The sequence below is a fragment of the Rana temporaria genome, chromosome 1 (genome assembly GCF_905171775.1).
Source record: "Rana temporaria chromosome 1, aRanTem1.1, whole genome shotgun sequence".
NCBI classification, from domain to species: domain Eukaryota; kingdom Metazoa; phylum Chordata; class Amphibia; order Anura; family Ranidae; genus Rana; species Rana temporaria.
Window position 1 is genome coordinate 26,835,823 of NC_053489.1, and position 24,361 is coordinate 26,860,183.

At 44.9% G+C, this 24,361-nt stretch overlaps 1 protein-coding gene across 1 annotated transcript in view; it reads left to right on the forward strand.

The window, feature by feature from the left end:
- Positions 1 to 24,361, forward strand: part of LOC120925871 (aquaporin-7-like) — a 75,912-nt gene that overhangs the window by 42,438 nt on the left and 9,113 nt on the right. Inside the window, exons 3-5 of the mRNA XM_040336052.1 lie at positions 7,382 to 7,519; positions 11,470 to 11,588; positions 16,482 to 16,699. Of these exons, the coding sequence (XP_040191986.1) occupies positions 7,382 to 7,519; positions 11,470 to 11,588; positions 16,482 to 16,699 (475 nt within the window). The remainder of the gene's footprint in view (positions 1 to 7,381; positions 7,520 to 11,469; positions 11,589 to 16,481; positions 16,700 to 24,361) is intronic.

Consider the following 24,361-nt stretch of genomic DNA (forward strand, 5'->3'; position numbering starts at 1 on the left):
GGTTAACCAGAGGACAACGGTCTGATGGACCGTTTTCAACGGTCAAAACCGATCGTGTGTGGGCCCCATAGGTTATTTAACCACTTCCATACCAGGTACTTACGCACCTTCCCGCCCAAGCCAATTTTCAGCTTTCAGCACTGTCGCACTTTGAATGGCAATTGCGCGGTCATGCTACACTGTACCCAAACAAAATTGGCGTCCTTTTTTCCCCACAAATAGAGCTTTCTTTTGGTGGTATTTGATCACCTCTGCGATTTTTTTTTTTTGCGCAACAACTAAAAAAAGGCTGAAAATTTGGAAAAAAAATTACGTTTTTATTTTTTTCTGTTAATTTTTTTGTAAATAAGTTTTCTCTTTCAATTACGGGCACTGATATGGCGGCACTAATGGGCACCGATGAGATGGCACTGATGGACATCGATGAGGTAGTACTGACGGGCACAGATGAGGTGGCACTGATTGGCGGCGCTGGTATGCGACACTGATGGGCACACATAGGCGGCACTGATGGGCACACATAGGCGGCACTGATGGGCACACATAGGCGGCACTGATGGGCACACATAGGCGGCACTGATGGGCACTCATGGGCAGCACTGGGCACTCATAGGCGGCACAGATGGGCACTCATGGGCGGCACTGATGGATACTTATGGGTGGCACAGATGGGCACTGCTAGGTGGGCACTGTGGGGTGGCACTGATGGACACTGGGGTGGCGCTGATGGACACTGGGGTGGCGCTGATGGACACTGGGGTGGCAGCACTGATTGTTGCCAGTCAGTGCCCATTTGTGGGCACTGACTGGCATCTTTTTTCTTTATGTTTTTTTTTTTATTTATTTTTTAGACTTTTTTTTTTTTTTTTGGCTTTTTTTTTTTTTTTGCCCACCCTGGTGCTCCAGGGTGGGCATCCCTGGTGGTCCAGTGTGGCGATCTGAGGGGGGGCTGCGCTGATAAACAATCAGCGCTAACCCCCCCCTGTCAGGAGAGCCGCCGATCGGCTATCCTCTACTCGCGTCTGTCAGACGCGAGTGAGGAAGAGCCATCGGCGGCTCTTCCTGTTTACATCGTGATCAGCCGTGGTTGGACACGGCTGATCACGTGGTAAAGAGTCTCCGCCGGAGGCTCTTTACCGAGATCGGAGATGCAGGGTGTCAGACTGACACCCCGCATCACCGATCGCCGCGATGCGCGCCCCCACGGGCGCGCGCGGCATGAAATCCTGCAGAACGTTCTAGAACGTCCTGTCAGGATTTCATAACCACTTCCCGGACGTAAATCGGCCATAGGCCGGGCGGGAAGTGGTTAACCATCGGTTAAAAAAAAGCCAACTTGCTTTCAATTTAACCGATTGATTTCTAACCTATAGGTCAAAACCGATCGTTAGTAGGCACGACCATTGGTTAAAAATCCACGCATGCTCAGAATCAAGTCGACGCATGCTTGGAAGCATTGAACTTCGTTTTTTTCAGCACGTCGTTGTGTTTTACGTCACCGCGTTCTGACACCATCGTTTTTTTAACCGATGGTGTTTAGGCGTGACGGACCATCAGTCAGCTTCATCGGTTAAACGATGACAACAGTCCTTCAGACCGTTCTCATCGGATGGACTGATCGTGTGTACGAGGCTTTAGAGTTATTGTCCACCTGTCGGGCACCTTCTTCATCGCCAATGGGACCAGACAAGGGGGCCCTCTTTCCCCTCTGCTGTACATTCTTACACTGGAACCCCTTCTCTGCTGCATTCAAGCTCACCCCGATATTAAGGGCATAGGTGTATGCAACCGGGTCTACAAGATTGCAGCTTTTGCGGGCGATGTCCTGCTTTTCCTTTCTTCTCCACTGATGTCCCTCCCGAACCTTATGAAAGTTCTTGACCACATCAAAATCCTCTCAAACTTGAAAATGTATTATTCCAAATCTTTTGCATCGAATATGTCACTCCCCAAAAGACTTAACCAGCCAATGCCAGACTATTTTCCCATTTCAATGGAAACCAGATGGCATCACTTATTTAGGCATACAACTTCCGGTAGATCTGTCAGGGTGGCTTTGGCCAATTATGGCTCAGGGGGTTTAGTACACGCCCCACACTATAAAAGGCCGCCTGCAGGTCGGCCTTGTGTAGTGTGTTCCGGCGCTGGTTAGAGATCAGTCAGAGAGAGAGAGAGAGTGTCATTTTTTCTAGGTAGATAGAGCAGGCAGGCAGGTTAGTCAGTTAATGTTACAGTGTGTAGAGGATATATATACATCCCAGGTGTTGTACATATATTTATACACTGTAGCTAGCTAGCTGCAGTATTCTCAAGTGATGTATTGCCTGTGTCCTCTGCAGTGTGCACCATAAAGCTACACAGGCATACTATAGACACCCAGCAGGTACAATATTTAAAGGAATTTTTCATTTTTTTTTTTAATTTAAGCATCATGATGCTTAAATAATAATAAAAATTAAATAAAAAATTCCTTTAAATATTGTACCTGCTGGGTGTCTATAGTACGCCTGTGAAAACGTCTTTGAGAACCTGGGTCTTACCCCAGGGAACATGTATCAATGGAATTTTTTTTTTTAAATGGTTGTTTTTTTTCTGGAGCAGTGTTTTTAATGATGCTGCATCATTAAAATCACTACTCCAGAAAAAACAACCGTTTTTAAAACATTTTTCCATTGATACATGTTCCCTGGGGCAAGACCCGGGTTCTCAAAGACGTTTTCCGACAATAACTTGCATATTAGGCTTTAAAATGAGCACTTTTGAATTTGAACGTTCGAGTCCCATTGACATCAATGGGGTTCTAAATGTTCGCGCGAACGTTCGGTCCGTTCGAAGGTTCTGGTGCGAACCGAATGCGGGGGTGTTTGGCTCATCCCTACTGGAGAGTGCACGGCAATTTCAAAAGCTGGCTAACCCTAGAACATCTGGCTTCGAACTATGACTTACATAAGACTCCTTGGCTCCCCAAAGACCGGGTCCTGACAAGTCTATATTTCCACCTCCTGATAGGGGCTACCCTTCATGTCTTTGATAGAGCATGCGCCACGTACGCAGTGTCTGCAAAAATCTGGCCAATCACTCCGGTGCAAAACAATTCAGACTTCCCTCCAGGCCTATCTGGGACCTTTCTAGTGGCGGAATGACCATACACAGAAATGCTGGCGAAACACTTCTTTCATGGAGGCTGATTTATGAGACTTAATGTGCTAGCTGAGTTATCTAACACAGGTTCCTTTCCCTTCTGGTCATATATGCAACTCCAACACTATTTGGACTGTCCGTCTAGTAGAGCAGGCTTCAGCAAGACACCCACAGTGTTTGAATCACTCCGCTCCCAATCTTCCCACACATTCTGGGAGAATGCACTGGGGACCGAGCTGGGGGAGGCCAACTGGGAACGCATCCATTTATACATTCATAAAGGGTCCTTAAACGTCTCGAAGAAAATGCATATAAAATAAAGACACAGTGGTACAGAACACCAGATTTGATTCACAAATGTACCTCTTCTGTCCCCGACTATTGTTGGAGATGTGGCAAAGAGAAAGGCACTCTCCTTCACATTTGGTGGGAATGCCCAATAATCCAACCTTACTGGTAGAAGGTTCATGATACGATATTGGCGGTCTCTTCACTTCCATTGAAGTTCTCACCTGCACAATACCTTCTGCATCATTCAAAGATATCTCAGAACTGCTACTACAAATCATGCTGCTAAGCTATGCATCCCAGTACATTGGAGATCCAACGACCCTCCTTCAATGAAGGAGTGGCTCTGGTGTATTGACCGCGTAGCATAGATAGAGAAGCTGATCCATATAACTCTTGACAAAGTCTCTAAATATTCTGACACTTGGGCACCCTGGATAACCTATTGAGATTCAAGTGCATATCAAGCACTACAGTAAGCTATTCACTGATACTTGAGCATAACAGCGCGATGGAGAATCATGCTGGGTCCAATCGCGCGCCTGCTATTCCATAGCCTTCCTACGTACACTCGGCAAGGATGGATGGAGAGGTCAGCTGGTGGGGTCATCAATGTTAGGCATGATTTATATTTTGGAAAGGGATTTCTCTGTATAGACAGAAAAAAACACTGCGCTATCGTGTAAATAAATTAACAGTGAAAAAATTAATTTCAGTGAAAAGCTGCCAGTATTAATTACTAAAATACCATAGTAAACAAAGAAACAAAAAACAAGATAATACGGCGCTATTGTTTAGACCTGTGAAAAATATATGTGCGAAATATATCTCAAAAAGCTGAATACAACACTTATAAAAATAAATGTGAAATAAATAACAAAAAGAATGATCAAAGAATTGGATAAATGAATTGACAATATGGTATTCAATGTGACAAATCCAACCATAAAAATAAGTGAAGTGAAAAAGAAATAGTCCATAAAAAATCAATGCAATTAAGTCCAATTAAGATGAGCATCTGTGATTAATCAGGAAAGGGATCCTCCACCAAAAAGGTCACCCAATGTGTGGGAAATGAAATCTCCTTACCAGAGAAAAAGACCGGGCTTTCAACGGTCTAATTCAGCATAAGGATGTTTAAAGTCTTCCTTGAAAAGACTATTCCGGACACTGCTATGAATCACCAGTATTGATAACTCCAAAAGATAGAATCCCATTCAAATCCGCTCCAGTTAAACATTGGTGTTCAGCACTACACAGCCCAGACACGAACCGTGCCCGCGTTCCCCTGACCTTCCTAAAATGTCTACCGTAATCCGACCTCCCCAAGATGACGTGATCATCTTGGGGAGGTCGGAATAGTCTTTTCAAGGAAGACTTTAAACATCCTTATGCTGAATTAGACCGTTGAAAGCCCGGTCTTTTTCTCTGGTAAGGAGATTTCATTTCCCACACATTGGGTGACCTTTTTGGTGGAGGATCCCTTTCCTGATTAATCACAGATGCTCACCTTAATTGGACTTAATTGCATTGATTTTTTATGGACTATTTCTTTTTCACTTCACTTATTTTTATGGTTGGATTTGTCACATTGAATACCATATTGTCAATTCATTTATCCAATTCTTTGATCATTCTTTTTATGATTTATATTTTTATATCATTTTTATTCTTTATTTAGAAGGATGGGGTGCAAAATCCACAGTATGCAATATATTCCACGGAAACATAAAAAAAATGATCAGTGGAACAGTCCTGAGACCCCATTTGGACACAGTTTGAGTAACTAGCAGTAGAATTCCACAAGTGGCATAGTATATTCAAGGTTTGAGAATGCAATTAGTAGAACGTTGTTGTGGAAATTTCAAGATGTATTTAATATGTATTGTCATAATGGCTCCCAGTCTTAGTACTTCCGCAACCCGCTCTAAATAGAGCTGACTGGGTCAGTCTGAGGCTGGATGAATCTCGTCTGGTAGTAGAAAATGGTTGGAGTGTGATGTTTGCGGCGTGGGCGTATGTCCGCCGGCGAGGGGCCCTCTGTGCATTTAGCACCGACGATCGTTGAGGAGGGGAATGCGCTCGCTCCGCAAGCAAACTAGTGGTTATGGACAGATGTGCGCTCTTATCTGGGTCATGTCTGATCAGCATGGCTTGGGATTTGTAGCGTACGCCTGTAGATAGCCTCCATTCCGCCTTTAATAAGGGTATAATCTGGATATGCATTATTCTATGGAATGGCGCAGATTAAGGATTCTATCAGCGATTAATATGAGAGCTTGTGATCAGTTTTGGGTGCGGGGGGCACATGCACTTCCTGCCCAGACACGCCCACAAGACTTTAGCCAGCATTGTATGTATTTCTATTCATTGTATTGTATTCATTGTATGTATTTCTATTCATTGTATTGTATTGTGATGTTGTTGTATTATTTTGTTATTGTTATATTACTGTATTGAGTCCCTGTTAGAAGGGTTATCCTGCTGGGTGGAGCTCACACCCTGTGAGCTCACTTCCTATGGAGGAGGTCACATGTTGTGACATCACTTCCTGCTGGGTTTTTAATAAAACTGCCTGTGAGGGCATCAGACCAGTGATGACTGGGAGCTAGAATAAGAACAATTGGTGAGGTCTCTTGACTTGAATGGATGGGCAGAGAATGGATGGTGAGTGAACTTATTTAGTTTAAAGATGGCTTATTTCATTAAGATGAATTCTGTGCTTTTTAGCACAGGGCAAAATGGCGGTGTGCTCTGCATACAGCCTATTTTGCCACCACAACGTACCGTAACTCCCCTTAGCCTTTTACCTAAATTGATAATTATGTAGGAAACCAGCAAGAACACATGGAAATCTTTTATAGTAAAATATAAGATAATAAATTATATTTTTTACTTATTGTAATGGAACTGCTTGGCACCCCGCTTTGGTTCTTCCTTCCGTCAAATAGTGCCTTCTGCCCTTCAAACCGTTGTGAAAATGACAATTGCAGTTTGGGAGTTAACCACAAGGGGGCGCTGAAGGGGTTAAGTGTGACCTAATTTGTGTTTCTAACTGTAGGGGGGTGTGGCTGTAGGTGTGACGCCATCGATTGTGTTTCCCTAAAAAAGGGAACACACGATCAATGACGGCGCCACAGTGAAGATGCCGGGGACCGATCGCTGGACTCCAGCATCGATCGGGTCCGCGGGTCCCGCGGTCACGGAGCTTTCGGACCGGGTCGCGATCCACGGCTGGACACTTAAAGAGGACGTACCTGTACGTGCTTGTGCCCAGCCGTGCCATTCTGCCGACGTATATGTGCAGGAGGCGGTCCTTAAGTGGTTAAAGTGTTCACAAGGTTAATCTCATCTCCAAGTGATGATCGGACAGACAGAAACAATAGAACGATGGGAGAAATACACTTGACACATAACACCTTAAACAGATTATATCATGATACTGCAGAATCAGGTTACTTTGAGCAGATGATATTAACATCGGTTTTGAGTCTCACGGTCTAAAGCAGTCATTGCTGATAATGGGGCACCTAGGCCCTAAACATGGATTCCGGGCCTAGATTCCTGGAGTCTGTGTGTTTTGGGGAGACAGGAAGTTGAATCAGAATAAGTAGACTCCAAGAATCCCTCAGGCACACACCTCCCAAAGAGTAGTGCTCCCTTAAAAACCAGGGCCCCTAGTCAGTAGGCAAGAGGCTAGCCTGGAGTCCCCTCCAGAAGCCTCTGTCCCAGTTTGGTCTGTCACACTAATATTTTGATGTACACATTGTATATACACAAGTAGCACCTGAAGTCCCATTGTTCATTCTTGCTGGTAGTAATGTAAGTTTAGGGATGTGGACCACTTTGAAGGATGGTCATCCATATGATCTATTACTGAACTCCTAAATGGAATAACCTATTACATGTAAAATAATAATAATGTCAACTTACTACAGCATCTCTTTTTCAGGAGCTCACATGAACTGCGCCGTGTCATTAACAAACTGCGTGTTGGGGAAACTTCCATGGATGAAACTTCCCCTGTACATCTTGTCCCAGATCGCTGGATCCTTCCTGGCCGCCGTGGTGGTGTTCTGCCTATACTACGGTACTGAGCGTGACTTTATGGTCTTATAAGGATTCAGAAACATCACACTTCTCAGGATGTGTAAAGTGCCACGTGGCTTTTAGGCCCCTTCCACACAAGGCGGATCCGCACAGCGGAGTCCACCAGCTGAGCGGGAGATCGCTCCGTTGATCTCTGTTGACCTGGCAGGTGACAGGACCGTCTGTTTACTGAGCGGGGAGGGACCTGTCAAAGCCCCGCTGACTTCTTTGGGTAGATCGGAAGAAAACGGACAGCATGTCTGTTTTCATCAGATCTCATTCGATCCGTCATGACAGATGGCAGACTTATCACTATACGTCTGTTTTGAGCGGATCGGATGCCGATAGGAGTCAATGGATGGCCCGCTTGGATCTGCCTGAAAAAGTTACAGGCGGATCCAGGACTGGACTGGGACAAAAATTTGGCCCTGGACTTCATCCAGACTGGCTCACTTTGACAGGTCTCTCCCATGGCGGCCGGAGAACCCCCACCCCCCCGGCCACCCAAGCCCCCTCTCCCCCTTCACTAGTCGTTCTACTTTATTAGAGTAGAACGGCTGGTACTGGTATAGGCAGTACCAGTGGGGAAGCTAGACGATTTTTTCACCCGGGGCAAAGCATCAGTTCGGTGCCCCCCCCCATGGGACAATATTAGGCAGAAGTGAGAAACTCCCAGGCCATAGCTGTTGAGTCAGCTGTCTGTCCCCTCCCCGTGCTCCTTCTGGTCCCCCCCATGCTCCTCTGTCGTCCCCCTGCTCCTCTGGTCCTCCCCCTGCTTCTCTGTTCCCGTCCAGGTGAGAGCTGCGGGGAGGAAAAGACAAGGGAGTGGAGGGGGGCGGTGGTCTGCTTTCACTGAAGCTGGCCCACTGAGCCATCGGCCCACCGGGAAACTCCCGGTAGTCCCAATAGCCAGTCCATCCCTGGGCGGATCAAAGTGGGCTTATTGTGTGAAAGGGGCCTTAATGTGTGTAGTGGGTTTTTCTTTACTGTCTTTATCATAGTCAGCAGTGAGGACTAAAAAATAACAAACAATAATTTTTTGGTCAGATAAATATGCAATAGTACATATGAATATTTTATTATCTTCTCTCGAACCAGCAGCAGATGTTTGGCATCTTGTCACATAGTCTCAAGTTTTTCTCTATAGCACTTGTTGTAAGAAATCTGTTGAGTACAGAGCTCAGTAGTTCAAGATTAAATATAAAGTATTATTCAAAATATAAAATATACTCTTAAAAAAACAACATCAAATGCTACCTTTCTGTTGGTTTGCACAAGCACCTCATAGCCAAAATGCCTCGAAAAGTGAACCTTCATGGACTAGACTCCTTACATGCAGGTCACCTTACCGTGCAGGGCCGATCCTAGGGTCACAGGCGCCTGGGTGCAGAAATATTTCTGGCGCCCCCACATGGGCGTCGTCGTTTTACTAACTCCTCCCCTTTACAAATGTTTCTATGGCAATGACTCAACCATAAAGATGCTCCCCCACAAAGTCTTCATTAACCTGGGATACTTACATGATCTCTTAACAATAAACAAAATACAGGAAGAGAAGCAGAGTACTTTATTGGGACCTGGAGAAGAGCCTCTGTGATGGACACAGAGAGGGCTTCTGTTAGAGGGTCTGTTAGATGTTCGGCGCCCCCACCTCTGCAGGCGCCTGGGTGCAATGCACCCTATGCACCCTGCCTAGGATCGGCCCTAACCTTACGACCTCTTGCTCTCTGTTCTCTCTAGAGGTGTTTGATGTAAAGGAAGTCCTCTTGTTATCTCAGCCCCCAGTCAGGTACATAATATTTAATAAGGCCCGGTGGAGCCTTTATCCAAGAAGTAAGATGAATAAGTAGTGATTGTAACTGGGCACTGGGATGTATTCTTATGAGTAAGCCATTTCCATATATTAAATTATTCTCATTTCCTTTATACCATGGGAATGAATATAATAACAAGAAAAACACAAGAAAGGAATGTATGCTGCCCTGACTTACACTTTAAGCAAAACTTGTGTTTAGCATAAATGTGGACTCACTGATATGGGTGTTTAATAAAAATATATGTAGCGCACCCTGTATGAGACACTGGTGAATTAGGGATCCCCCACCCTGCACAGCCAGGCACACAGTCTATATACACTCCACTCACTTCCTCCAGTACACTTGCTTGTAGAACCCTAGCTGGCACACTGATAATTGATCTGGCAAAAAGGCAACAGTCAGATCTTGTAGCAAAAGCCCTTTACAGGCAGGGACCCCAGGCCCCTTGGGTTGTGTAGAAATACAATGTCCAGTTTACATCTGCATGGCTACTGATCCCAGCAACACCACTTAAGGCACTGCCAACCCACCTGGCTGCAGTTGACCCTTTCACTAAAGTCTGGTGACTTTTCCACAGTCCTCCCATACTGCACACTCACCAGCCACCTGGCTGACTTCTCCCTGGAGATCATCTGGACATGCTGACTCTTCCACTGTCCTCATACCTGCTTCAGTGCATCCAGGACAGGACTCCTTCATATGTCAAAAGAGGATCTTTCCAGCAGCCGAGCCTCAGGCTTGAGGTCACCTCCCCCCCTCCCCAGACCAGGGGATACCCTTAAGGGCCACCGATGGCCTTATCAGTACTCCAACTCCAGGTTCCACCCTGCTGGCATGACCCAGAGTATTTAAGAGGTGCCCACCCTCTGCCGAACCCACTTGCTGGGGTTTGGCTGGGGCCCTCCTCAATACTCCATGCAGCTTCTCCTAACCTCCCTCCTATTCTTCTGGAAGCTACTCCAAGGTTCCAGTAAGTAGGTGGAGGGTTGGGGTTAGGGTTTCCCCTTGAAGAATAAGGCTAGGACTCAGGAATTGGAACAGGGACCTCCCCCAGAGGTCAAAGGTCAGAAGGCAGGTTTCCAGAGGTCAAAGGTCACGAGGTGTGGCTGACCTACCCCCACCAAAGTGTACTGCCTACCCCAACTAAGTCGGGGAATGAACAAGTCGGGGGGAAAGCGTCTTCTGGAAGCTACTTCAAGGTTCCAGTAAGTAGGTGGAGGTACCAGAAGTGCTACCGGAAGAGTTATCCAGCCTCCCTGAGTCACTCACCCTGACCCAGATTCAACCCAGCCTGGCTCTCAGCCACGCTAAAATTTACCTACACTAAACACTAAGGGCCAGATTCACAGTCAGCTTACACCGACGTATCTGTTGATACGCCGCGTAAGTTCTGTGATGCGCCGTCGTATCTATGCGCCGTATTCAGGGAACAAGATACGCCTGAATTTTGCCAAGATACGACCTACGCCGTCGTATCTTGGGTGCATATTTACGCTGGCCGCTAGGGGCGCTTCTGTTGATTTACGTGTCGAATATGTAAATGAGCTAGATACGCCGATTCACGAATGTACTTGCGCCCGTCGCAGTAAGCTACGCCGTTTACGTAAGGTGTACGTCCGGCGTAACGTTACGACTCATAAAGCAGGTGTAAGTCATGTTAGGGTATGGACGTCGGAACAGCCGTCGGATTTTACGTTAGTCGTACTTGAATGGGGTTGGGCGTAGGTTACGTTCACGTCGTTGCCATTGAGCCTTCATATCTTAGGGCGTAAATTTGACGTGATTCTGAGCATGCGCCGTTCGTATGGTGCTTCATTTACATGGGGTCACGATTCATTATAATACAACACGCCCACTACCAGCCTACTTTGAATTACGCGGGCTTAAGCCGGCCCATTTACGTTACGCCGGCGCACATATGGGAGCAAGTGCTTTGTGAATACTCAGCTTGCCTCTCAATGTTACGTCGGCATAGCGCATATGAGATGCGCTACGCCGGCACAAAGATGTGCGGAGCTACGTGAATCTGGCCCTAACTATTTACAGCTAGCACTCTACACTAGAGAGTGCTTCACAAACCTTTTAAACTAATTTTAACAAGTGAGTATAATAATATCACTGTGTTTCCTGACAGATGCCCTGCACGTCTACTGTGGTGGGAACTTCACTGTAACTGGAGATTTGGAAACAGCCAGTATATTTGCCACCTACCCACAACCATACCTAACCATAGGAGGCGGATTCCTGGACCAGGTGAGTAGAAGAATCTCCATGTGTGGAGCCAGAACCTTGTGAGGTTTGGGGAATTAGACTACTTTATGACCACCAAAGGCCATAAATGTTAAAGGCAGACTTTTGCTTTTTTTAAAGACAAAAACTGCCTTTGATGCCACTCTTTTCTGCATTACATGTGTAGCGCTACCCACGAAGGAGCCGCTGATTAGATTTGGGATCGGCGTATTTAAGTTACCTCTGTGATGTGTACAGGGGTAGGATAGTGATGAGAGCAGTAACAGAATTTTACTTCTGGTCCAACACGACCAACAGTCAACTTGAGGTAGACAGGTTAGATTGGTGAAAAGAGAATAAACTTCGCAGATTCAGGCCATGGATAGAAGAAGCAGTCCTGCCTCCAAATAATTTCACCTGTCGCGTCGCCACTCCAGCCAGAGTAGGTAAAGTGCCCCTGGACAGACCCCTCTCACAGGCCTGGCAGCCAGAGCGTCACTTATAGCCTTTAAGGGAGGAATAGGTCTCTGCCACAGACCCAGATCTATTGAACTTTAGGATTGGAAAGGACCTCTGCCACAGGCCTGGTGAATGAAGAGTGTGATTGGTAGAGCGAATCCTCCCCGTCAATGATTAGTCTAAATCTCCCTCAGATAGAACTTGTGTCCTTGAGTCACCGACTGACAGTTTGCAGCATACAACCTGTCAGTGTCCGGCCACCCAGATCCCCAATGGTTCGTCTGCGCCCTGTTGGATCACCTGCCTCCGGGTTCACCTCAGACCGACTCCCCATCGAACAGCACAACTCGCTTGGGATCTTCTTGAGGAGGGGTGGGGAACCCAGTCAATCACTGGGGTCCCTTTGCAGCATCAGTTGCTCTGGGCCATGAGAGCCCAGAGTCAGGAACTCCACGTAGCACGTGCGCCCCGGCCTGGTAGGCCATATCGCCGGGGCCTGTGATGTGCGCACACCCTAAAGGTGGGTGCCACACCTGGAACCAGGAACCAGCGAAGAACCCAGAGTAATGGCCTCCGCCACAGAAATACCCCTCCCCAGCATGCTCTGCAAGGGAAAACTCCTCTAATTGGCTGCTGGGAAGAAGTGGCTCCGCCTGGACCCCTCTGGCGCCACCTGTCATCCAGAGATGAAACAGCATCTCCGAACACAGAATGACCCACAGAACAGTTCAGGGTTGGTGACAGACAAATTTGAATAAATCAACATGGATGAGAGCAAGTAAATCTCTCATCCCACTAAATTTAACGATAGCACCTGTACTGATAAGTACACAGGCGCTACACATGATTGATCTTGTTATGCATGTGCAGTCTATTGTAGACAGTGATGTAATCAGGGAAGCAACCCAATCGACCCTTAAAACCATTCCTTGGGAGGACCCACCTTTATTTTGCAGGAGGCTAGGGAGTGAAGGTGGGGGAACCTTTTTTCTTGGCTTGTATAACTCTAATTAAAATTCAAAGATTCAAATATATTACTATATGACCTCCAAACGGTTGAGTTCAGATGTTTCCATTGAATGAGACTTTTAATGCTACATCATACAAAGAAATTCACAACTCTGCTCTGAGCTACACCATCAATATTTGTCTCCAAATATCACCCTAACCGTTCCTCTCCACTCCTCCCAAGACCTCCTGCTCCCTAGCTCTCTTGTCTCCTCCTCCCCATGTTCATCTCCAGGACTTCTTCAGAGGCTCTCCCATCTTCTGAAACTCTGTACCTCAATCTGTCTTGATATCTCCTACTCTGGACACCTTTAGGTGATCCCTCTAAACTCATCTCCTCAGTGAAGCCTATTATGCCTCCAACTAACTGAACTTTTAATTCCTCCATCAGCTCATCCCCCACCGTTATCCTTTGTATCACTTGCCCCACCCTGTTAAATTGTAAGCTCTTATGAGCAGGTTCCTCTTAAACCTCTTGTATTTTATTGTATTGTAACTGTACTGTCTCACCTTAGATTGTAAAGCACTGCACTATGTCACTGATCAGCTGCGGTGCTGATCTGTGTCTTACCTTTTACTGCTGTAGGTTGGCTGGTTCCTGTGGTTCCACCCTTGCTGCACTCAGCATCTATGGGTGTCGCCGGCTTCACCTGTTGCCTTTTATATCCTTCCTTCCTGCTACTTTCTGTCCAGCCTCCCATTTGCTTCTCTATTTAAATTCCACTTGCTTGAGCAACACTTGTTTCTGAGTGCCCTTGGTGTAACCTGCTTAACCTAACTTCTCGTGAACTGATCTCTTGTGTACTAACTCCGCTAGTTCTCCTGATTACGTTGGCTGCTGCCCGCCCTGACCTTGGCTCGCTATCCGGCTCTCCTTTGCTTCATCCATCCATCCATCTGTGTCTGACAGTGGGGTAGATTCAGGTAGCTACGCTATAATTTACGGCAGCGCAGCGTAGTGTATTTACGCTACGCCTCCGCAACTTACAGGAGCAAGTGCAGTATTCACAAAGCACTTGCTCCGTAAGTCGCGGCGGCGTAGCGTAAATGGGGCCGGCGTAAGCGCGCGTAATTCAAATGGGGAAGGGGGGGCGGGTTTTATGGTAATATGTGATGACCTGACGTGATTGACGTGATTTACAAACGGCGCATTTGCGCCGTCCGTGTACATATCCCAGTGTGCATTGCTTCCAAGTACGGCGTATTGATTTTGACGTGAACGTAAAATACGTCCAGCCCTATTCGCAAACGACTTACGCAAACTACGTAAATAATTCAAATTTCGAAGCGGGAACGACGTCTATACTTAACATTGGCTGCGCCTCCTAAAAGCAGGAGCAGCCTTACGCAGAAAAAGCCTTTACGCAAACTACGTAAAAAACTACCGCCGGGCGCAGGTACGTTTGTGAATCGGCGTATTTAGGAAATTAGCATATTCAACGCCGACAACAACGGAAGCGCCCCTAGCGGCCAAAGTTATATTGCACACAATTCTACGCCGCCGCAATCAAGTTACGTCGGTGGAGGAAGCCTATTTTTTCAGCGTAACTGCCTTTGAGAATCGGCGTAACGCTACGCGGGCGCGGATTTCAAATTACGGCGGTGTATCTGGAGATACTCCGCCGCAAAAGGTATGTGAATCTACCCCAGTGTCTTTTGGTACTCTCCTTGCGAGCAGGGTGAACCTGGGGGTCGTGATCTGGGGTCAGCATGCAGCTAAGCCCAAACCCTTGTGAGGGGGTCCCTGGCAGAATACCGGCTGGCCCTTAGATTCCACGCCCTGGGGGATCCCGTGTCACCTGCTCGCCTGTGGGCTCACACTAGTAGCACCGTGACACACTAACTGTTGGCGGTTTAGACATGGCTGTGTGTTGAGTTATTTTGAGGGAACAGCAAATTTACACCGTTATACAAGCTGTACACTCACTACACAACATTGTAGCAAAGTGTCATTTCTTCAGTGTTGTCACATGAAAAGATAGAAGAAAATATTTACAAAAGTGTGAGGGGTGTACTCACTTTTGTGAGATACTGTGTGTATATATATATATATTTATATATGTATATATATATATATTTATATATATATATATATATATATATATATATATATATATATATATATATATATATATATATATATATATATATTCGCATTGTACATACATCTAACAGGGAATCAGCCAAATCGATCCTATAGTTCATTATGCAGGAAGAGATAACAGCACTCTATAAATACCAAGTCTTATGATGCTACAATAAAATAGAAACGTAAACCAACACCTCAGCAAGAAAACTGGTACAAAGGTAATATTATTTCAAGTTAGTTATGTATTACTGCCTATGCTGTATATACTATACAAATCTATACTCGGTCTGGTAAACAGATGATTTAACTAATCAAGTTTTACACTTTGTAGATGTTACTAGATGTTAATAGACCCGCTATTGTTACACCAGCACATCCTCCTTATAAAAAATATTAAACCCAAAAGCAAACATTTCTTATATTGCAGCTTACCAATACTTATGCCGCGTACACACGATCATTTTTCAGCATGTCTAAAAAACAAAGTTTTCCCAACTTCATCATTAAAACGATGTTGCCTACACACCATCGTTTTTAAAAAATGCTCTAGCAAAGCGCGGTGACTTACAACACGTACGACGGCACTATAAAGGGGAAGTTCCATTCGCCTTGGGGCTGCTTTAGCTGATTCCGTGTTAGTAAAAGACAATTTGCGATTTTCTGTCTGTTACAGCGTGATGAATGTGCTTACTCCATTATGAACGGTAGTTTTACCAGAACGATCGCTCCCGTCTCATAACTTGCTTCTGAGCATGCGCAGGTTTTTTTTCGTCGTTTTAGCCCACACACGATCATTTTTTACAACACGAAAAACGACATAGTTTAACCACTTAAGGACCGCCTCCTTCACATATACGTTGGCAGAATGGCACGGCTGGGCACAGGTACGTCCTCTTTAATTGGGCAGCTGTGGGTCGTGGGCGCGCGCCCGCGACCCGGTCCGAAGCTCCATGACCGCGGCACCTGCGGACCCGATCGCCGCTGGAGTCCTACGATCAGTCCCCGGAGCTGAAGAACGGGGAGAGCTGTGTGTAAACACAGCTTCCCCGTTCTTCACTGTGGCGCCGTCATCGATCGTGTGTTCCCTAATATAGGGAACCACAATCAATGATGTCACACCTACAGCCACACCCCCCTACAGTTAAAAACACAGATGAGGTCACACTTAACCCCTTCAGCGCCCTCTTGTGGTTAACTCCCAAACTGCAATTGTAATTTTCACAGTAAACAATGCATTTTTAATGCATTTTTTGCTGTGAAAATGACAATTGTCCCAAAAATGTGTCAAAATTGTCCGAAGTGTCCGCCATAATGTCACAGTAACAGTTCACAGAAGGTCATAATGTAACATGTCATTGCAGGTGGTGGGAACAGCTGCGCTTTTGCTATGTATCTTGGCCATAAATGATAAGAAGAACAGCCCGGCCCTCGGAGGCACGCAGGCCGTGGTGATCGGGCTCCTGGTCACTGTTATTGGAATGTCTATGGGCATGAACTCCGGATATGCGATCAACCCCGCCAGAGATATTGGGCCCCGCCTCTTCACAGCCGTTGCAGGGTGGGGGACGGAAGTGTTCAGGTAACGTCTACAATTTTGTAGAAACTCCATGTTGATACACAGATGACACATTAAAGGGGGGGGGGGGGGGGAGCGGGACTTGAATTCTTTAAGGTAAATTTTTTTTTTGTTGCTTTTTTATAGTTAGGGCTTCTCTGTACCGAAATCCCCTTGTCCAGTGTGCAGTTATATATATGTAGCACTGACCCCCGAAGGAGCTGCTGGTTTAATTTGGGCCTGCACTCTACCAATAAACCCCACTAACTTGGCTCAATCCCCTTGGCACAGCTGTGATCAGGGCCGGATTAACAATGGGGCTGATGGAGCTGCAGCTCCAGGCCCCTTTCTCAAGATAGGCCCATTTGCCCAAAAAAAAAAAAAAAAAAAAAAAATTTTTTTTTTTTTAAGATTTTTTTTTTTTTAAGATCGAATTTGGGGGGTTGTAGCTCGATGACCAGAGGTCACAGAAACCCCACATTTGGGGGTAGGCATGGGAAGAGCTACCCCACAACTGGTTAAAATATGGGACGGCTATCATTTATGGTTCCGGAGATACGGGCCTGCTTGCACAGCCTGTCAGAAGCTACATTCAGAGCGGCCAATATAAATACAAGCTGACACACTGCAGCAGACTGATAGGATCACAGTGCTTATAATAATTATTTTTATATAACTCATGGTAATTAACCCCTTGCCACCCAGGCCAATTCTGACACTTCTTTACTACATGTAAAAATCATCATTTGTTTTTTGCTAGAAAATTACTCTATGGTGGTCTTTGCACTTTTTATGTTGCAGGGTACAGAGCTGCACGATTCTGGCTAAAATGAGAATTGCATTTTTTTTGCTTAGAAGATAGATCACGATTCTCTCACGATTGTTGCGGCGTAACATCATCTTTCACATTAAAACAAAAAAAAAAAAAAATGGGCTAACTTCACTGTTTTGTTTTTATGGTTTTTATTATTCATTGAAGTGGGAAAATGCAGTGTGGCATAAAATATTGCAGCAATAGCCATTGTATTCCCTAGAGTCTCTGCTAAAATATATATAATGTTTGGCAGTTCCAAGTAATTTTCTAGCAAATAATATTGCTTTCTAACTTAAAGCGGTGGTTCACCCATAAAAACGACTTCCCCCTATTACACTGCCCCCCCGCATTACAATACGAATATGCCATAAAAATTTTTTTGGCTGCTGTACATACCTGGGTACAGCTATTCACCCGTGTCCTCCGGGTTGTGAGTCCCGCGGGAGTGGGCGTTCCTACCATGGCGGTGATTGACGTTTTGACTAAAAAACGAGCTCCCCCCGTCGCGTAAGCAGCGTCACGATTGGCGGAAGGAGCCGAACGGCGAGTCGGCGCTATACTGCGCCTGCGCATCGCAGTTCGGCTCCTTTCGCCAGTCGTGACGCGGCTTACGCGTCGGGGGGGAGCTCATTTTTTAGTCAAAACGTCAATCACCGCCATGGTAGGAACGCCCACTCCCGCGGGACTCGCAACCCGGAGGACACGGGTGAATAGCTGTACCCAGGTATGTACAGCAGCCAAAAAAAAATTAATGGCATATTCGTATTGTAATGCGGGGGGGCAGTGTAATAGGGGGAAGTCGTTTTTATGGGTGAACCACCGCTTTAAGAAACAAGTGTTGGACTTTAAGTGGTTAAATTTAGTTACAATGTTAGTTAGTTACAATGTTTCATTTTGTTTACAAACTTCGCAGACTGCCCAGATTTGTTCTTTACACACAGAAGTGTATCCCTTTGATCTAAGAAGGAAGTGTCAGTTACAATGTTTCCTGTTAAAAACTTGGCAGATTGCCCAGATATTTTCTTTTGACAGCTGAAAGTCTCTCCACTTGTTATAAGAAAGAATCAGCAAACTCTGCATTGAAGATCGTCAGGGGGGTTGAATCGAGATCACGATTTTTTTAACGATTAATTGTGCAGCTCTAGCACGGTATTTGCGCAGCAATTTTTCAAGCATGTTTTTTTGGAAAAAAATGTTTCATTCATTAAAAAAACAGTTAGTTAGTTAAGTTAGCACAATTTTTTTTGGTATCCTAAGCGATGCTTTACATTTTTTTAGGTTACATGTTTAGAGTTACAGAGGAGGTCTAGTACTAGAATTATTGTTCTCGCTCTAACAATCGTGGCGTATGTAACCTGTGTGTATCTGGCTCTGATACTACCAGTGCCTACCCAGCCACTGGCTAGTATCTCTCCCCAGCCTGTCCCCACACACCCTCTCACCTGCTGACCTGTGGATGGAGGAATCACTCCTGCAGTGTTATTGTGTTCTGCCAGTGCGTACAATGATCAGTGTTGCTAACTTTAGCTGGCAGCACTGATTGTTTTAAGAAAAAAAAAAAACAGGCTAGTTGTACTCAAGTTGATTAATAGATTGACTTGTGTAAAACCAGCTAGCCCATACATAGATTGACTGTGGCTGGTCTCTGCATAATTGGCGTAATTTCAATCCATGTATGACCCGCTTAACCACTACTCAGTCCCTAAATATCCTTCCACTTCTGTACATAGTGCTCACTGTCATACTCTCCACACTCCTCTCCTGTACATAGTGCCCACTGTCATACTCTCCACACTTCTCTCCTATACATAGCGCCCACTGTCATACCCTTCACACTCCTCTCCTGTACATAGTGCCTGCTGTCATACCCTCCACACTCCTCTCCTATACATAGTGCCCACTGTCATACCCTCCACACTCCTCTCCTGTACTTAGTGCCCACTGTCGCACCCTCCACACTCCTCTCCTGTACATACTGCTCACTGTCATACCCTCCACACTCCTCTCCTATACATAGCGCCCACTGTCATACCCTTCACACTCCTCTCCTGTACATAGTGCCTGCTGTCATACCCTCCACACTCCTCTCCTATACATAGTGCCCACTGTCATACCCTCCACACTCCTCTCCTGTACTTAGTGCCCACTGTCGCACCCTCCACACTCCTCTCCTGTACATACTGCTCACTGTCATACCCTCCACACTCCTCTCCTATACATAGTGCCCACTGTCATACCCTCCACACTCCTCTCCTATACATAGTGTTCACTGTCATACCCTCCACACTCCTCTCCTATACATAGAGCCCACTATCATACCGTCTACATTCCTCTCCTGTACATACTGCCCACTGTCATACCCTCCACACTCCTCTCCTGTACATACTGCCCCATCATACCCTCCACACTTCTCTCTGGTACGTACTACCCTCTGTCATACCCCCTCACTCTTCCTGTACATACTGCCCATTGTCATACCCTTTACACTCCTCTCCTGTACATAGTGCTTTTTTCCATACCCTTTGTACTCCTCTCCTCTACATAGTGCCCACTGTTAGACCCTCCACATTCCTCTCCCTCACCTGCACATACTTCCCACCTATATACCGTCCATACTCCTCCCCTATGTCGCTTACCCACAAAAACAGTTCTTTAAAATTATACTGAATATCCTCAATGTTACCAGCTCTAGAATGGGCACACTTTTGTTAGTTCAACTAAAGGAAATCTCAGTTCTCATATTTGTTCTGCCCCATTATTAGTACTCATTTAATTTTGTGATTACTACTATGATGTATATAGAGGAACATCGGGGATCTCAGCTACTCTAAATATAGCACTTATATAAAAAAGTGGCCCTGAAAATATTTTTTAAATGTTGGCAACTGTGCACTTAGGCACTGCCCAAGGACCACTGGGTCAGTAGGGGGCCCCATGAGAGGCTCCTGGGATCCTGTGATAATAAAGCGGTAGTAAACTTTCCTGACATTACTACTTTTTAGAGGCCCTGGGGTAGGTTATGCCACAACGTACAAGTATGCACAGCATATTACCACATTAGTGTACACTTCAATTTTCAGACTGAGCCCTCCAGTGCTGCGATGAATCAGGCGGGGCCTGGACACTTCCATCTTCACCCGGTCTTCCTTCTGGGTTCTGTGCCTTTGGTCACTTGCCTTGGCTGGGCTGCGTTCATGTCATTCCCACGCATTTATTTATTATTTATTACACCCCATTCACACCTCCACGACAAAACGCCCGACGCCGGCCGCTCGTGCCGCTGGAGGGGAGAATTCCCATTGCTGTCTATGAGATGGTTCACATCTCATAGACGCCGTACACCTGCGGCATGAAAAAAAGTCCCGGACCCTTTTTTTCAGGCAGCATTGGCGTTCGGCCATACAAAGCAATAGGAAGGATTTGTAAAAAAAAAGTTACACTATTCGCGGCAAAATACGCCGCGTACGCGGCGTTACTTGTCGCGGAGGTGTGAATGCAGCCTAAAAGGCCCCACCAAAATCCTCAGCACCAGGCCCATGATGTTCTTAATCTGGCCCTGGCTGTGATGCAATGCAATACAATGTAAGACAATACAAAATACCTGACCAAAGAATTATTAGATGAGATCCAGACCTTAGAAACACAGCATAAAAAGATACAGACAGCATCAGTAGGTAGGGAGCTGGGACATCTGAGAAGACAACTGTCGGAGATCTTACGGTTTAAAGCAAAAGCCCTAATCCAACGAGGGAAACAAATAGATTATGAAATAGGAGATAAATGTGGCAGATTGTTAGCAGGGAAAATTAAAGAAAAGAATAGGTCAACTTATATATCACAAATAAAAGATAAAGAGGGACATTTAAAACAGATACCTAAAGATATTGCCCAGACATTCGGGAAGTATTATGCTACTTTGTATAACTTGCCTCACGCTACTTCCCCTCAGTCCAGGATAGCAGAATATCTAACCTCGACAGGTATGACGAGATTACCCTCACCAGCCCGTTATAGTCTGGACACTCCTATTACGGTAAAAGAAGTGACTGAAGTATTAAAATCATTCAAATCTGGAAAATCTCCTGGTCCGGATGGCTTTACTATAAGTTACTACAGAGAATTTTCTGAGTTGCTAAGTAAACAAATGACAAAAGTCTTTAATGCGGTGGGTCTGACTTCCACATTCCCTATGGATACCCTGAGAACACATATTACGTTAATTCCAAAAGAGGGGAAGGACCCGGCGGATTGTGGAGGTTACAGACCCAACTCGTTACTGAACACAGATTTAAAAATATTTACGAAAATATTAGCAACCAGAATACAATCATGGATCCCCCAAATAATAGATTTAGACCAAGTAGGGTTCGTCCCCACGAGAGAAGGTAGAGATAATACAACAAAAGTTCTTAATTTGATTAATCAGGTAAATGATAAAAAAATACCGTGTGTATTTTTAAATACAGACGCGGAGAAGGCGTTTGATAGGGTAGACTGGCGGTTCTTATTTGAGGTGCTGAAACAAATAGGAATGGGAGAACGAATGATTAGCTGGATTAAAAGTGTTTATACAAACCCTCAAGCAGTTGTAAAGGCAAATGGGGTCCTTTCTGAACCCTTCAGCATCTCGAATGGTACTCGCCAGAGCTGCCCCCTCTCACCCCTTCTCTTCGTTCTCTCTTTGGAACCATTGCTGAACAGAATTCGCCTGAATCCGGATATACGGGGAATTAGGGTTGGGGAAGGAATCCACAAGGTTTCTGCTTATGCGGATGATATGCTTTTTTCAGTAACCGAGCCTCATATTTCTCTCCCTACTTTGCTGAGTGAGATTGAGAAATATGGCACTCTCTCTAATTTAAACATAAATCAGACTAAATCAGAGGCCATGAGCATGTCACTATCCCCTCTTTCCCGGGATTCCATTCGGGCGAATTTTTGTTTTAAATGGAGTCCAATGCTTAGATACTTGGGCACAAATATTCCATCAAAAGAAAAGGACATTTTTAAAATTATTTTTTTAACAATGTATAATCTATTACGAGCCCTACTTGACAAATGGCGACTTGGTTCCCATTCTTGGTTTGGCCGCATTAGTATAATCAAAATGTCCGTTCTTCCGAAAATTCTGTATTTACTTCAGGCGCTACCAATTAAGATTCCAGTGACTTTTTTGCGTCAGATACGTAGTTTATTTATGAATTTTATCTGGGCCGGGAAACGTCCTAGGATTAAAAGAGATCTGTTGACTATGCCTACGAATCTTGGTGGAATGGGGGTCCCAGATATATTTAAGTATTATTATGCAGTACATCTATCTAGATTAGTGGACTGGTGTAAACATGTTAGATCTAAGAGGTGGGTTGACATAGAACAACAGCTGAGTACAGTTCCTTTAGGTAGAGCACATTGGTGCTATACAGTATTACCGGCTCCTCTTAAAAATTACCCTATAATTGGCACAACACTAAAAATTACTGCACGTATATGCCAAAACGGGAATTTTTCCACAGTGCGATCACCTTTGTTTCCCATATTGGGGAACCCAAGTTTTAGTCTGGGTAATGAAAGAGGATCTTTCCGGTTATTAATAGAGAAAGGAGTATATCAGGCCTCACATTTTATTATATCAGAAAACTGGCCATCGATTAAAACATTAATACAAATAGGAGGTCCTTTTGAAGTCAATATCTGGCAGGCGTTGCAATAAAGTAATTTTTTTAGATCATTAGGTCCGGGAAGTAATTTTCATCGTCAGTTAACAATCTTTGAGTCGTACTGTAATGATTTAGAACCACTAGCCCGAGGGATCTCTAAAATGTATGGACTATTAAATACATTTAGGGAGGATCAGGAGATACCAGGCCTTAACAAATGGGAGAAGGATCTAGATAGGACCTTCTCTGCATTACAACGTAAACAGATTATCTTTTTGACTCTAAACTCTTCAATCTGTACACGAATTCAAGAATTAAACTATAAAATCTTGATGCAGTGGTACCATACTCCAGTACGACTCAAAAAATTCTGCAATGAAAATTCTGACAGATGTTGGAGATGTGGAGAAGAAAGCGGGACATTGATTCATATATTTTGGTTTTGTAAAAAAATAAGAGTTTATTGGTTGTCAATTATGAGAATCTTGCAAAAAATTTCTGAGTTAAAAATACCCAATGATCCCGCTTTTTTCCTACTTCACCTATCTGAGATCCCAGTTCAGACTTATCGGAACTCAGTACTGTGCCATTTGGTGAATGCAGCTAAAGCAGGTATACCCTTACGGTGGAGGGATACTACGTCACCAACAGTTTTAGAGTGGATAAATAGAGTTAGAGATATAGAAGCTATGGAAGACCTAGTTCTCTCAGCTAAGGGTAAAAATAAACTATACAAAGAAACGTGGAAGAGCTGGAATTTGTTTAAAAATTCAGATGAGGGGAAAAGATTAATGACTGAACCTGATAAATGAAGAATCGGATACGCGCAGGGAATTATAATGTAAAATATAATATGAAGGATAAACCGACTTTCCTGTTATGAATTGTGGTTTAAGGGAGGGAGAGGATGGGGTTCCCCTTCTCTCTCCCCCTCTTTTATCTTTTTTTTTTTTTTTCTCTCGTCTTTTGAGGGGGGGGGGGGAGCTGGGAAAGGGCAGATGCATCACTTGTCTCTCTGTGAGAGAGAGTGATGACTAAGAAAAGGGTTAGAGTGGGAAGATTTAGTGAGGGAGTTTATGGGAGGGTCCAGAGCGAATATGTATGTATTTTTTTTGTCAAGAGGATTGTATTCATGTTTGTTTTTGGCAGAGTATTTGCCCTGTGCCTTTCCATATGCTGTTTTATGTAAAGAAAAGAAAAAAACAAATAAACATA